The sequence below is a fragment of the Triturus cristatus genome, chromosome 6 (genome assembly GCF_964204655.1).
Source record: "Triturus cristatus chromosome 6, aTriCri1.1, whole genome shotgun sequence".
Classification (NCBI taxonomy): Eukaryota; Metazoa; Chordata; class Amphibia; order Caudata; family Salamandridae; genus Triturus; species Triturus cristatus.
The window spans coordinates 807,976,744-807,990,365 of NC_140589.1; the positions used below are offsets into that span (position 1 = coordinate 807,976,744).

Below are 13,622 nucleotides of genomic sequence, written 5' to 3' on the forward strand. Positions count from 1 at the left end.
ATTGAGATGTTGGAAAAGGCACCTACAAGGGTGAATGAGATGTCTGAAGCAAGAATATGGAATTGAAACAGTGGTCGGTCAAATAGAGAACTGTAGTAGGCTAATTCAGAGCATATTTTATCTTGTTTTGTGCCATTTTGGGGGATTTACTGATTTCCATTTGTCTGTCACAGTGACAAAATAGTGTTCTGGTACTGAATGAATCACTAAGATTGCTGATGTTGTAAGTTGAGTCCATGTCTGTAGTGAGAAAATCGCTTACATAGTGTCAATGATTCGCTTTTTTGTTTTGCCAATACGCTTCATTGTTTTACATTTCGATCTGACATAAACATTTGTACATTGGGACTGTGAGTTATCTTGCCACACTGTAATCTTATTTTCCATCAAACTGAGTACATATTGAGTAAAAGAACTTACAAAAGAAACAAAAAAATCTAACTTCCCACTTCCCCTCCCTTGAAGCTGCAACATGGAGAATATTTAAGGTCAACTGTTCGCTTCCCAATTCCCAGCACCCTCTCCAGCATCTACCCAAACTCTTGGGTAACATGCTGTGTATGTTATTTAGGGCCATGTACAATCATGCTGTTAGTTTCAGCCTAGACTCCCTACAAGCTACATATTCATTATTTGATATATCATCTCTCCAAAAGTAGACTTGTATTCTATAGATTCATCTAGAATGGTGTTCTATTGTTTCATGTACATCCACTGGTGTTGATCATTTGAGCACAATATCAACACATTTTGCGACTAAGCTCCTAATGTGGATATGTGAAGTGATACATTTTTCAAAAGCAGTTCGGTCTCTTGTGGCTGCTAATTTGTTTGGGCAGTGCAATGACTAATGTCTCAGATGAAAGTATTAGAATCTCTCATGGTCAACCCAGTTTAAAGCCATGATCAGTTTTTTAAGGAGCAGGTAATAGCTATCTAATGAGTTGCCTGACTCTGTGCCTCTCTCATCCTCCAAACATATAAGCGGGTCAGGAGATGCTATTGTGGGTAATCAAGCATGATGATTTTCATTTCCAAAGTGATTTCATCCTATGGGAGTTTTGTCATACACTGTATTGGTAATTATGGGATTGGTAAAGTCTCTGAGCTTCTCCGCCCTTAATCAAGGTTTACCTGCCTTTCCAAATTCAAGAAGTGAAAATGCAAGATATAGGTAATCATGATTCCTGACCGCCTTTTCACCTTCCTCTCATTACTGCATAGTCTACCCCTAAACACATTACTTCACAATAGCAATAAAACTGGCACCCTGTCTTCACCCTCTCACTTTTTCTCCCAATGTGCCAATGTCCCCTGCATTCCCTTCTTCTCAGGTACTTTAAGCTTGGTATTGGATAGCTTTGGTACCTACCTTACTTCATTCCAGTTCTCTATATACTAGTAGGTGCCCCATCTGCAGTTCACCTGATCTCTGCTGCTTTCATGACCTGACTCTAGTGTTAGGGCCTCACACATTGTTTATCGATCTTCAGTTTCAAGCCACTTCCATGACTCTTGTCTCTGAAGTCATATCTCTAACGTTGCAAACAAAACAACGCAGAGCCAACAATGGCAGGTGCAAGTTCTCCCCTGGCACATGCCCATGCTATCTTGGCATCTTCCCATATCTGTAAACATGGTGCTAGCAGATTCATCTGGCTGCTCCGAGCCATCACACTGACTAGCTTCTTTCGTGTTCCTCCTCCTACTCCTACAGCAAGTCTGCACCAAGGGGGTCCCTTATGCCAATCAGTGCCAGTCTCTAACAATCTTAAACCTGCCCTCCAGCCCACTGTGGAACAATCAATTAAAGACAGTCTGCTGAGAATGTCCCAATACTCAATATTTCTACCTCCAAACACTGCTTGGCAGGCTAGAGAGAACTGTGCTGAAGACGATGGTACAGTGCTATGTTCAGTAAAATACAAAAGGTAGAGAGATAACACATTCCTGTTAGTGATGATCAGACCGATGACTCCCCCTTTTTCTTGGAAAAGCAGAATGCTCTAAAGGATAAATAATTGAGGTAGATATTATAGAAAGATGTAGTAATTTTGAGAAAGGCAAGATTTTTCGCACTTGTGTTTTCTTGACAAGGGGTGAAAGATGATTAGGATAATGATTAAGCCTACAAAATACAGCACAGGGAAGATGGAAAGACAAGTCTGAAGAAAAGCCCTTTTAGGTGTAAAAGTATAACAAAGCTAACCTTTCTCCTGTCATAGAGAATTTGTATTTTGAAACAGAGTGTTCAAGAAAGTAGAAAATGTGCTACAAGAAGCGAGGGGAAGGTGAATCACTGCTGTAATAAGGTCTAGATAGAGTACACCAATCAAATCAGTAATTTTAAGGTTGACTGCTGCCCAACAGGCATTTCTCAAACAGCATTTCAGAGCAGAGATGTTAGACAAGATTTTATAAGCGACGGGGTGATTGCTGTGGCAATAAAGAGGACAACCCCTTTGGGGAGATTCTTGCTATGTAGATGCAGTCGGCTCCAAAACGAAAGCAGGAGAGAACAGAGCGAGGATAGCCGGGATGATGACTTCACAGGTTTTGGGTCTGTACATTCAGATATGTACAGCAGTCTGAGATGCAAAAGGGGACAAGGACACCTGTTTAGTCTACAGACAATCTAGCCTTCTGAAAAAGCAGCTACAGTAAGGGTTACAAAGCAAACGGACGGCATGGGGGAAGAGTGTAGGTAAGGGAATAAAGGGAATCAACAAGAGTGAAGGGAGGCATTCATAAGAAGAGAGAAGGATAGAAAATCCTGAAGGAGACAAAAAGAGTGTGGGTTGCAGACTACTCCAGGACAGAAAGTGCAAAGACTGCCATCAAGAGTAGGTGAAGTTGCAGCCTTCCTGGACAGCAGGTGATCATTTTATTATAAACTGAGCAAAAGTGTGTCCATTGAGACACTGCATCTTTAAGGAGATCCAGGGGCGCCATCCTTCCTGTGAGGCAGTTCCTTTTGAAGGAGATTTATGGCCTCTTCACCAAAACCCCCTGGAAAACAAAAAGATGAACGAGTTGCTTAGGGCTTCTCAGAGCATTCTTATAACAGACTTATAACAGACTATTGAGATTACAGGTAAATACCATTTCCTTCTTTGTCATGGATTATCTAATATCCATATCAAAAAGAGTAGAGCAGAAGAGCAAAATAAGTAACGCTTAACACCGGAGTATTCCAAGTACAATTATTAGTGAACAAATAAAAAGTGCAATGAGACCTGACCTACCAGAGTATCTGTTCTGGAGATGGAGCCTATGCAGTAGTGATTGGCAAAATATGGACCAATCTCCAGGTTTCTGCTCAGCAAATATCATATTCTGCCGATTCTACATCAGAGCAGTAGTAGCAGGTTTGTCTTCAGATGCTCTGCTATGACCATATACCTTTTCCTTATACTTCAGCGAAACTGCTGGAAATGGCATTGGACAATTAGTTTCCACGAGGATATAAAGGTGATTTAGCAGACTGACCCAATGCATCTCTATGCAGTTACAAGTCATCCGCCATTGATTGCACTGGTGGGCGCTCCTCTGCTGAAGGTTGCACCTCTGGAGAGAATAGAACATCAAAGATGCACCTCAAGCATCTTGCTGGAAAGGGTATCTGGCCTTTTGGCGCTAAAGAACTGACATAACGATCAATCATAGCACTAGAGATGCCAACAGTATTGACATCAACAGTCTTGGTGATGAATGCTTCAACATCGAATGCCTTAACATCAAGTGGCTCAATGTCAACCAGGAAAGGCAATGCCCGTGCATTGAGGAGGAGACTGAGGGTTCAGAAGGAAAATGAGACCTTGTCAACCCAAGGACTCAAGAAGCTCACTGGAGCCACCTGACTGGGAGGGCGAACTCACTCCTGTTTCATTTCCCAGTGCCTGTATGGTAGCTCATGGGAGATATTACATTTCATGACCGAGTGAGAATCGGGAGAGCAGATGACAAAAACATTGTGTTCATCTTTCCAGGACATCTCACCTCCACACAAAGGGCACCTGTCAGAAAAAGCCAGCATGCTCCACAAAAGTGTGTACTGCATAACACTGTGTTGAACTGATGACCTCCTTATTTGTATTGTGATATTCTGGATAGGCTTCGATGACAACACCACATGGGGCACAGCGGTAGTATAATGCCTGCATTGTATCCTGAGCTCTCTGTATAACTAAAATGCTCAATGTAATGTGTACTACGATGTACCCCCACTTGAAAATCCCAATAAAGTTGTTTAAAAAAAAATGCTCCACAAAAGTGAAAAGGTGAGGGGAGACACACCTCAGAGATAATGACAGGGAAAAATGGCACTTATCAGAAGCAAGATGGAAGAGTCCAAAGGAAAGGACATAATACAACAAATAGAGCCAAAATACCCCACAGAAAAAGGCAGGTTTTTAACCAAAAACAGTCTGAGAAAGGCCACAGTGTGTGGCGATCCTTCTCTAGTGAGACAGAAAAGTGAACTCCCTCGTCAACTCTGCACTTCAAGGTGGGTAGGCTGGCAAACTGTTGAGTTCATTAAAGAGGCTGTGCCTAATTGGCAGAGTGTTATACTCAATCTATTAGAAGCTACAACGTACTTTTTGTAGAGTTTCAAAAAGGATCTAGTATAGTAGTGTTTTCAGTCAAATGTAATATAGTAATAACTTGGCTAATTGGATTTACTTATAGGATTGTCTTACATGTAACATTTTTTTAAATGGTGGTCTGGGAATCCTGCACATGTGCGGAGTTAATCTTCTGTTTTTATCGCTGTCTACAGAGAAAGTGTCTTCCCCAGCTCTGCAGTCTTGCTGAGTTCGGATAATTACACATTAGGGTAAACACTACTTTTATGTTTGAAGACCTAAAATTGTTACTTGAACAATCCTGGGTGGAGCTTGTTATATAAAAGGAAGCTCTAACTATAGTGATGCAATTTTCATGACAAGAAACTACCAATGTCAATGTTTCCTTAAAGTGGCCAAACTGGCTATCTCATGTTGTAGTACTACAAGGAAATATATGCCACTGACATATTTCTTGTTTTTCTAGCTTTCTCCACAGCCTGTCCACCCTATCCCCTGCTGAAGTTCCCATTTTCAAGTGAACAAGAGTATGGTACATGTTTTTAGAGACTCGATCAGCAGTATACAGGGCTCTGCGAGACCAGTGGACATTAAAGTGTGTCCAGTCTCCATAGTGGATAGTGTCAACTAAACCCTGACCAGACTATGAGGAGAGTGGAAGCTTAATCTGCACTGCTTCAGACAGGCCTCTTTACCTCTAGCTGCAAGGGAGAAATACAATTACTTTTGTGAACTATTTACTCAGTCGCCAACAATGAGGTGCAGCCCTCAGTTGCCCATATGTGTGTGGTGTATTTGAGTATTACACGCAAGAAAACATGGCCGTTTCAAAAATAAGATTATGCCATTCCACTTTCTCAGGTGTTGATGCCCATTAGGAAGTCTCTGTATTGCTTTGTTGAGGATTTGAAGTTTAAATATAGCACATGTTCGGATTGGACTCTGGTTTCCCGCCAGTGCACACTGTTTTAGATGAATACTGGCTCTCTAGAGCATGTAGGCTGCATTTTGTCTTGGCTTGTCTTGGAGACTGAAGCATCAAATTAGAGAAGATGCTTGACAAGGCATTTGTGTAGCTGTTCCATGCAAAGCAAAGATCAAGTCAGGCCTACACAAAAGATGGAAGTTTTGCTTTTGTAAAATAATATGAACAGAAGTTATTGGACTGCCAAGGGATGAAAGCAGAATAATGACGTAAAGGATAAACCCAACTTCAAGCTGACTGAGAGCTGCATGCAGGATGACTCAAGAGACACTCTACCAGAAGTTATGATTATGTTTGGCCATTTTCGATCAAAGGATCCTTCCATTCTCTATCCCTACTGGTTGATTACTGGCTTCCCAGCACCAGTCTCCTGCAACCATACTATTCTGTTTGTTCCTCTATGTTCCTGTACCACTAAGGCACTCTGAGAATACCAGAAAGTGATGAGTAGTACTTTACGAAAAGCCCAAATAAATAAGTAGCGATCTTCAGTTTCCTTTTTTCCAAACAGTGGGAAGCCCACTTGTGGTCATATCCAATTAACTTTAGTTGATGAGCTAATAAATACTGCATATGATTTGCTTCAGCAGTGGCTCAGACCCACTGATCTGCAACGCAATGAGTCCCGACCTTCTGGAAAACTAAGTAAAATGGCACAGAACACTAGTTACATTTTGCAATAAATTGACTGATTTATAGATAATATATCTGGATAGGTTATAAAAGAAAAATGTTGGACTGCAAGAGCCATTAGTCAATGTGTTTAGCATCTAAGGTGCAAATGTTTACACAAAAAGACTTTTAATACGATGCATACCAATTTTCTAGGCACTAGAAATATTTTTGAGGCTCTTATCCCCGCTGCTGAGGATCCAAGGACATCCTGGACGTGTATGTTATTCAACATGTTAGCTTCCCTATATTTCCATGTGGTAAATAGTGATCAATGTTCACTAAATGAACATTGTCTTTACTTTGACATGCTACCTGCCACAACCCTGTTGGGTTTGACTTGAATGGTCATACAAGCTACCTTAGGAAAGCCTGCCAGATCTGGAGAATGTAGGGGAGACCAGCAGGTAGTTGTTACTTTGCCTTTTTATTTATTTACTGAGGTTAATGACAAGGTGCGTAACCAAGATTATCAATCTAAGAGATGGTTGAGTGGTCAATCTTTCCAACTCTGCTATTCGGGGGGGGGGGGGGACGGTCTCTGTCTCTGTCTGTCTGTCTCTCTCTCTCTCTCTCTCTCTCTCTCTCTCTCTCTCGTACGAGATTATACTTACTTGCGCTGAAGTAGCATTTCATGAAAACCGTATTCTATGCAACTTTTATATGCCTCTTTAAGCGCCAGGATACCCGTGGGGTGATAGTTGCGCTATACAAATATTTTATACAATACAATACAATAGTGTTGACAGTAGAATTTAAAGAAACAACGTACCCCAATGACACATTTACCTTTTTAATACAAAGAAATAATTTAGAAAACTGCACAACATGGTCTAAACACAATGAAATCAGTTTGTGTACCATGGGATAAAGGAAAACACTGGGAAGTGATTGTGATCATCAAACTGTTTGAGAACCTTGGTGACCAATAAATGTTTTAATATAAACCAGACACATACAAAAAGACAAACCTTAGCACCCACTAAGTTCAAGATGATTAGGAACAGGACTTGGCTAAAAACGGAGCCAAAGGACTATGGACAAAGGCAGTGCACATTGTGCTCTGGAAGCAATGTTCTGGTTACAGTGAATTGCAGTTTTACAACGCCAAAGCGTGTGTGCAGTGGGTTTTGGAAGCAGGGGGATAGGGCACAAGGTGTGGCCACTGGCTATGTACTACGTTTATTGTACAAAGTGTGCCATGGCAATAGGAGCACAATGATAGGTAGGAGATGTCTAAGGCAGTTTATTAAAGTGTGGTTATGATTTTTTACTCCAATCTGAAAATAATTGTTGGGAGGGTGCCACTTAGCACAACAAAATGAACTGTAAACTAAGCAGTTAATTAATAGAGGAGTTTACTAAAGTAATTTTACTTTGTACCATATAATCTCACAATTTACTCAAGGTGACTCTTTCCATTCCTAGTCTACATGTCTTTTCTTTTTCAGTTTCTTGTTTTCTGGGCTTCATGCCCGGTGATGCCCACCCCTTGGGTGGTTTTCCCAATACCACCTCTCAACTTCTTCTCTCCCACAGAACAAAGCCAAAAGGTAAGTAAAGTAATAAAGGAAAAAGGAAAATCACACAAGTGATAGGTTGGTGCTCTACATTTTCCTCTCAAGCCTTCCTCAATGTGCCCAGAGAACCAGCACCTTTAAAGATAGGAACACAGTAAATCTCTTCCAGAAGGCCCTTACTGCTCTCTGTGTCTGGTGTACTTTTCCCTTGTTTAATAAGCACCTGGTTTCTTGTACCGGTGAAAGTAACCTCCATCTCCCTCCTATTTCCTCCATTGAAGTTCTCCAAGTAACAGAAAATCATCTAAAAGCGGCCATTATTATTTTAATGAAGCCTTTTGAAAATAACAGTGTGGTTTCTTGTGTGCGTGCATCTTTGGGGTAAATGAACTAGAAATATAAATGTGTTTCTGACTGACTTTGGCAGGATCTGATTTTTTGGCTGATACACATCTCAAGGTAAGTTGTGGGAGAAAAGTGGGTCACAGCCAGTTTGCTTCTTCTGCTCAAGGTGATAACTACCTTGGTACATACCTGTGTGCTTGCCTGATGGCCAAGAAGGATGTACGGAGCAGTGTTTACAAGAACACTTTTGAAAAACGTATCAAACAGGTGAACTGCTAGAGAGAGAGGCAGCATATAGTGCCAAACTTTCTCTTTTATTACATGTAAGCCACTCCTAAGGTAGGTGCTAGGCAGCCCAAGGGGCAAGGTGCAATATATTTAAAAGGTAGGGCATGTACTTTTAAGTTTTACATGTCCTGGTATTAAAAAACTCCTAAATTCGGTTTTCACTACTGCAAGGCCTATCTCTCCTATAGGTTAACATGGGGATTACCTTAAAACATATTTTTAAGTGTATTTTCCCATTGGGAGCAGTTAGAAAATTGGAGTTTGGTGTCTCTGGACTCACAATTTAAAAACATATCTTTTAGTAAGGTTGATTTTTAATATGCAGGTATGAAATGGCTACTTTTAGAAAGTTGGCATTTTCTTACCTTAACCATCCTGTGCCTCTCTCTGCCTGTCTCTGAATACACGTCTGAGTTAGGGTGACAGCGGGGCTTTGTGCATTCCCCTCTAGACAGTCACAATAAGGAAGCTGGCGTGTGAAATTTGCATCCTGATGTCCCATCATCAGGCAGATGAGCCTCCCTGGGGTAGATTGGGAGAGAGGAGCGGACACTTGCACCTGAATAGGGCTGTGCCTGTCCCCACACAAAGAGCTGCATACTCCCATGTAGTGCGCCTGGAGCCAGATAAGGAAGGGCAGGGACCTTGTAAGGTGCAAAGGCCTCTTTGATGTCTTCCCCACTTCAAAGGTACATTCAGGTATAAGTACTGGACCCCTTACACCCCCAAATCAGTTGACTTTGGAATCTTGAGGAGACTTTGCAATGAAGAGGAGCTGTCCTGCCAGGAGAGACTGCCACTTTGCTACTTGCTTTGCTGTGTCGGCGTGCTGCCTGTTGATTGCTGTGCTGCTAAGAGAGACAGCCACTTTGCAACTTGCTCTGTGTGTTCGCCTGCTACCTCTTGCAGTGAGGGAGGATTGAAACTGATCTCTACAACCTTTTTAACTCAAGAACTCGAAGGGGCGTTAGCTTGCCCCTTATTGTCGAAATCTCAGAGCCATCAAGGACTTCAGTGGCATCCACACAATGGTGGATGCCCCTAAGGATCAGGCGCTTTCCAACTTTCCTAATCGGCACGTGCACAGAGCTGCAGGCGAGCTCTGCACCCCAGACTTGGTTGCATCCAGGGCATGCAACTCTATTCTGGGCTGCTCACCACCTGTACAAACGGCTTCCCGGTGTGCCGCTTGCGGGCGCTGACGAAGGATGCGGCATCAGTGGAAGTCCTTGTTCAGAGCGGCTCCCCCCTTGTGTTACCAGAGCAACCAGAGTGAAGCCTGAGGCTGGCACGTCATTAAAGTGAACGCTGCGCCCCAATGTGGACTACAGTATGTAGTCTCCCAGGAGGACACTGCGGCCAGTATCCTGTGGTTATGGAACCGCTGAGGCCGGTCCTGTGAGGTCGATGTCATAGCTCACAATCGCCTGAGGAGACTTCTGGTGACGCGGGCCCAAACCGCAGGGACATCAATTCAGCACGCAAGAAAGTACTATGACCCCTATAGCCGCACTGCACTTTTAACAGCAGCGGGACATGAGAATTTCACGATTGCGAGGGACCGAGTGACGTCTCCTGCATGCACCTTGTAACTGTGCCCCTTCTCTACACCTAACCATTCTAGGGGGCTTGTGGAGCACTGTTTTTGCCCACTGCAACGTGGATTCCAACTGTTGATGCCCGACAGGGATCATTGCAATCCCAAGAAACTTACCTTAAGTACTTGAGTAGAAGCACACATGTATACTGATTGCATAAAAGTTTTGAGTGGTCATACATGGACAAACACTTGTTGGATTTTTGTTGTTTTGGCCATATTTAAATGAGATAAAGAGTCTCTATTTTTCTAAACTGGCGTGGAGTTTTTAATGTGCTGCACAAGCACTTTACACATTGCCCCATAACTTAAGATTGACTGCCCTGCACCAAGCTACCAGAGGGTGAGCACAGTTTATTTTAGGTTGTGTAGTTGATCTACCCAGACTAGGATTGTGGTCTCAGGGTGCAAACCTCTGCCAACTAGAGACCCCATTTATAACACTGACTTTAAGACTTCGGATGTGTGTTGAACAGTATAACACACATGCAAAATGGGAAAAGTTAGGAGAAATAAAAGCATTTCTCCTATTTAAGGCCAGCGTCAAAGAGCGTTATTTTATGGTGTAAAGCCCTGTCTACTTTTATCGGTAGATAGGGCTTTGCATCAAAAACCATGGGTGGTTGAATGGAATGTCTATATCCCACCTATGAAACATAACTGAATACAGCACGAAGCTGCTTTGTGTGTATTTCAGGCAACCTTTTAGTAAATCTAAAATAAATATTTTTTACATGTTTGTGGCACTTTTGCGATACAAATCCAGCATAAAATGCTACTAAATCTGCACCCAAGTTCACTAAAAACATTGTTGTTATGGCTGGTGGAGGGTGGATTCAGGTCCCGGAACAGGAATGTTTCTCAGTTCGTGTTTAAAAACACTTTAGATTAATATTTTTCTTAAGGTAAAGATTTATTCTGGTGTACTAAGGCAAAACGCTTCGGTGTGTTACAAAAATGAACTCACTTGAATTTTAAAGACACCATATCATATTCTAACATGATTGTTGCATGATTTACATGCCAAATATGTTCAGAATTCGAGTTGTGCATGGGCTCTTGGAGCCAGAGATGACCCTTGGCTCGGCACGTCCTGTTAATTTGTTGGCTCATCCACCTCTATTTGCATGTAGATACATAAGAAGAGAAGAGGGAGGATCAGTATGGAATGGAAATCACTAGGGACTGGCTTGCTTTCCTTCTCTTTACTGCAGGCAAGTTTGCTCAAAGAGAAAAGGGTACAATGATGGGAATGCAGAACAGTGGGAAGAGACTTCTCTTTATTACAGGAAATAGGAGTAAGACTACTGGAATAGTACTGAGGAAAGGAGTTTTTTTGTACTTCAGGTATAATCTATGAATTTTATCACAGGGAATACCCTATCATGGTATTTGGGAATTTATTATAATAAGGAGCACTGCTTGAAATGCTGCAGGAGTGAGCCTTTTAGAAGGGTGAAGTAAGGCTTTCATGTTTTACGCTGAACTATATAAATTAACACATTAATAAGGCAGAGGCATAAGACAATAAACTTGATGTTTGATTGAAAGGAGTTGGAGGAAAGCAAGACCATCTCATCACAGTTTTAAGAGGATGGAGAACCAGGTGAGTAGACCACGCTAGTCACACGCATCTAATATATGTGTGTCTATGGCATGTCCGGAAAGTTTGAAAGACACCATAATGCTTAGATGCACACTATCACATATAGAACATGCAAAGCTGCTATACTTCACCTTACAAGCAGTATATGCAATATACCAAAAATATTGAAATATACAAAACTGTTTAAAAGGACTAAGCACACTACACTACATAAGAGCAAGATGCTTTCTAGTGAAAATATAGATAAAAGAAAACTTCTAACTCTTTACCTGAAATTGTTGCAGCCAAGAACCACACCTACGATATTTTTGCCAATGTCATGAACATCTCCTTTCACGGTGGCTAGCACTATTGTTCCATGGTAAGGATTCTAGGTAGACAGACAGACAAATATTTAAAATGAAGGCATTTGTAAAAGAAATGGCTAATACTGAGTTAATCATGGAGATAACTAAATTATTGTTAATATTAGTTTGTAATGGTTCTCATCAAAAACACACACCACACAATTGTGTTCCATTTAGACGTATTAGGTTGAGAATAGTACTATGGTGACCCATGTTAATTTAGAGTTAGAGTGGAACCTCACCCACAGCTCATCAGAAGACATCTGGTTATGAGGAAGAACAGAAGTGGACTGGACCCGTTGTCTGTCACCTTTATGGAAACTGGAGGGGCTGGACTTGCTCCAACTTGTACCCATGATTGAGAAGTGGACTACATGGTCATATGGCTGACCTCGAGCATGGCTACAGGGACATAAAGTGCTTCAAGAGTTCTTTTTCATGGAGTACCCAGCTGACCAGTAGAAAATAAACCTGGACTGGACCTTGCTAGTGGCCTCTGCTAGAGTGGGCCTTGGCCACTAATTGCTGTCCCGGATGTCACAGGAGTCTTAGAAAAGAACAATAGGATTTGTGTAGAATGTCTGCAAAGTAGGAACTTAGAAACTTTTTGGATTTTCAAGACCACTGAAGCATCAGCACGACCATGTGGCAAAGGTTTCTGCTTTTGCGAGAACTTAAATCAGATATAGCTTAAGTATTACCCCACTAGAAGATTTTGAGCTCTATAAACAAAACGGCTAAAGGCCAGATGTATGAAATGCTTGTTGCAAATTACTGGTCACAACCAGTAATTTTGTGACCAGTGTGAAATTTTGAGAACTGACTTATGTACAAATAAGTTGTTTCACAAAATTCGTTCACAATCAGACCTACCTCAACAATATTCAAGAGGTAGAACACAAACTGAGACTCACTTAAAAAAAATGTTTAAGACATTTTAAAAGTTTGTTTGGGAGTAGACAGTGGTCCCCTAAACTGCTACCTACTTCCCAACAAACTTTTTTTTAACATTCACAAAAGGAAAGGGGACCATGGGATCCCATCCCTTTTACAAATGGCTTACCACACAGTGTTGTGAGTCTGTAACACTTCAGTGTTTTGAGACCAAAAATTGGTTGCAATATATTGATAAATACCACAAGGAATCACTATTTGGAAGGCACACCCTAAGGAACGCTCATCTCAAATAGCAATTTGTATGCTCTTCAAAACCCATTTTATAATGTGGTAACCTGTTGCTTAATCTCAAAATGTTTTTTTTTTTTTTTACATTACATCAAGCATTTTTGTTGCTGCAAGTTCTGATTCTGAGCATTTGTAACCACATAAATGCCTTGTACATGTGACCCTAAGTGCAAAGGTAGAAATCTTGACCAGGCAAAAGCACGAAAAGTATCTTAACGGATAGATTTTGGTATATGTGAAATGTTAATTTTCCTGCTAAAATAACAGACCTCCTCTTACGGCTATCTGACTTTGAGAAGACGTTACCAGCCACGGCCCTCAACCTTGCCATCCTGGAGAATTTCTATTTCCATATCAGGTAAAATCTCTGACTGGGAAAACCCTTTTGGGGTATCCAGCCATCACAGTTGGCCCTAAATCGTGCGTAGGTCCCAGTCAAACACAAACTGTGACTTAGGATTGGCACTTTACTTTTTTTTGGCGCTTTTTGC

At 41.5% G+C, this 13,622-nt stretch overlaps 1 protein-coding gene across 1 annotated transcript in view; it reads right to left on the reverse strand.

The window, feature by feature from the left end:
• MTR (5-methyltetrahydrofolate-homocysteine methyltransferase) overlaps positions 1-13,622 on the reverse strand; it is a 456,618-nt gene that overhangs the window by 132,139 nt on the left and 310,857 nt on the right. The window contains exon 22 of the mRNA XM_085611389.1: positions 11,869-11,969. Within this exon, the coding sequence (XP_085467515.1) occupies positions 11,869-11,969 (101 nt within the window). The remainder of the gene's footprint in view (positions 1-11,868; positions 11,970-13,622) is intronic.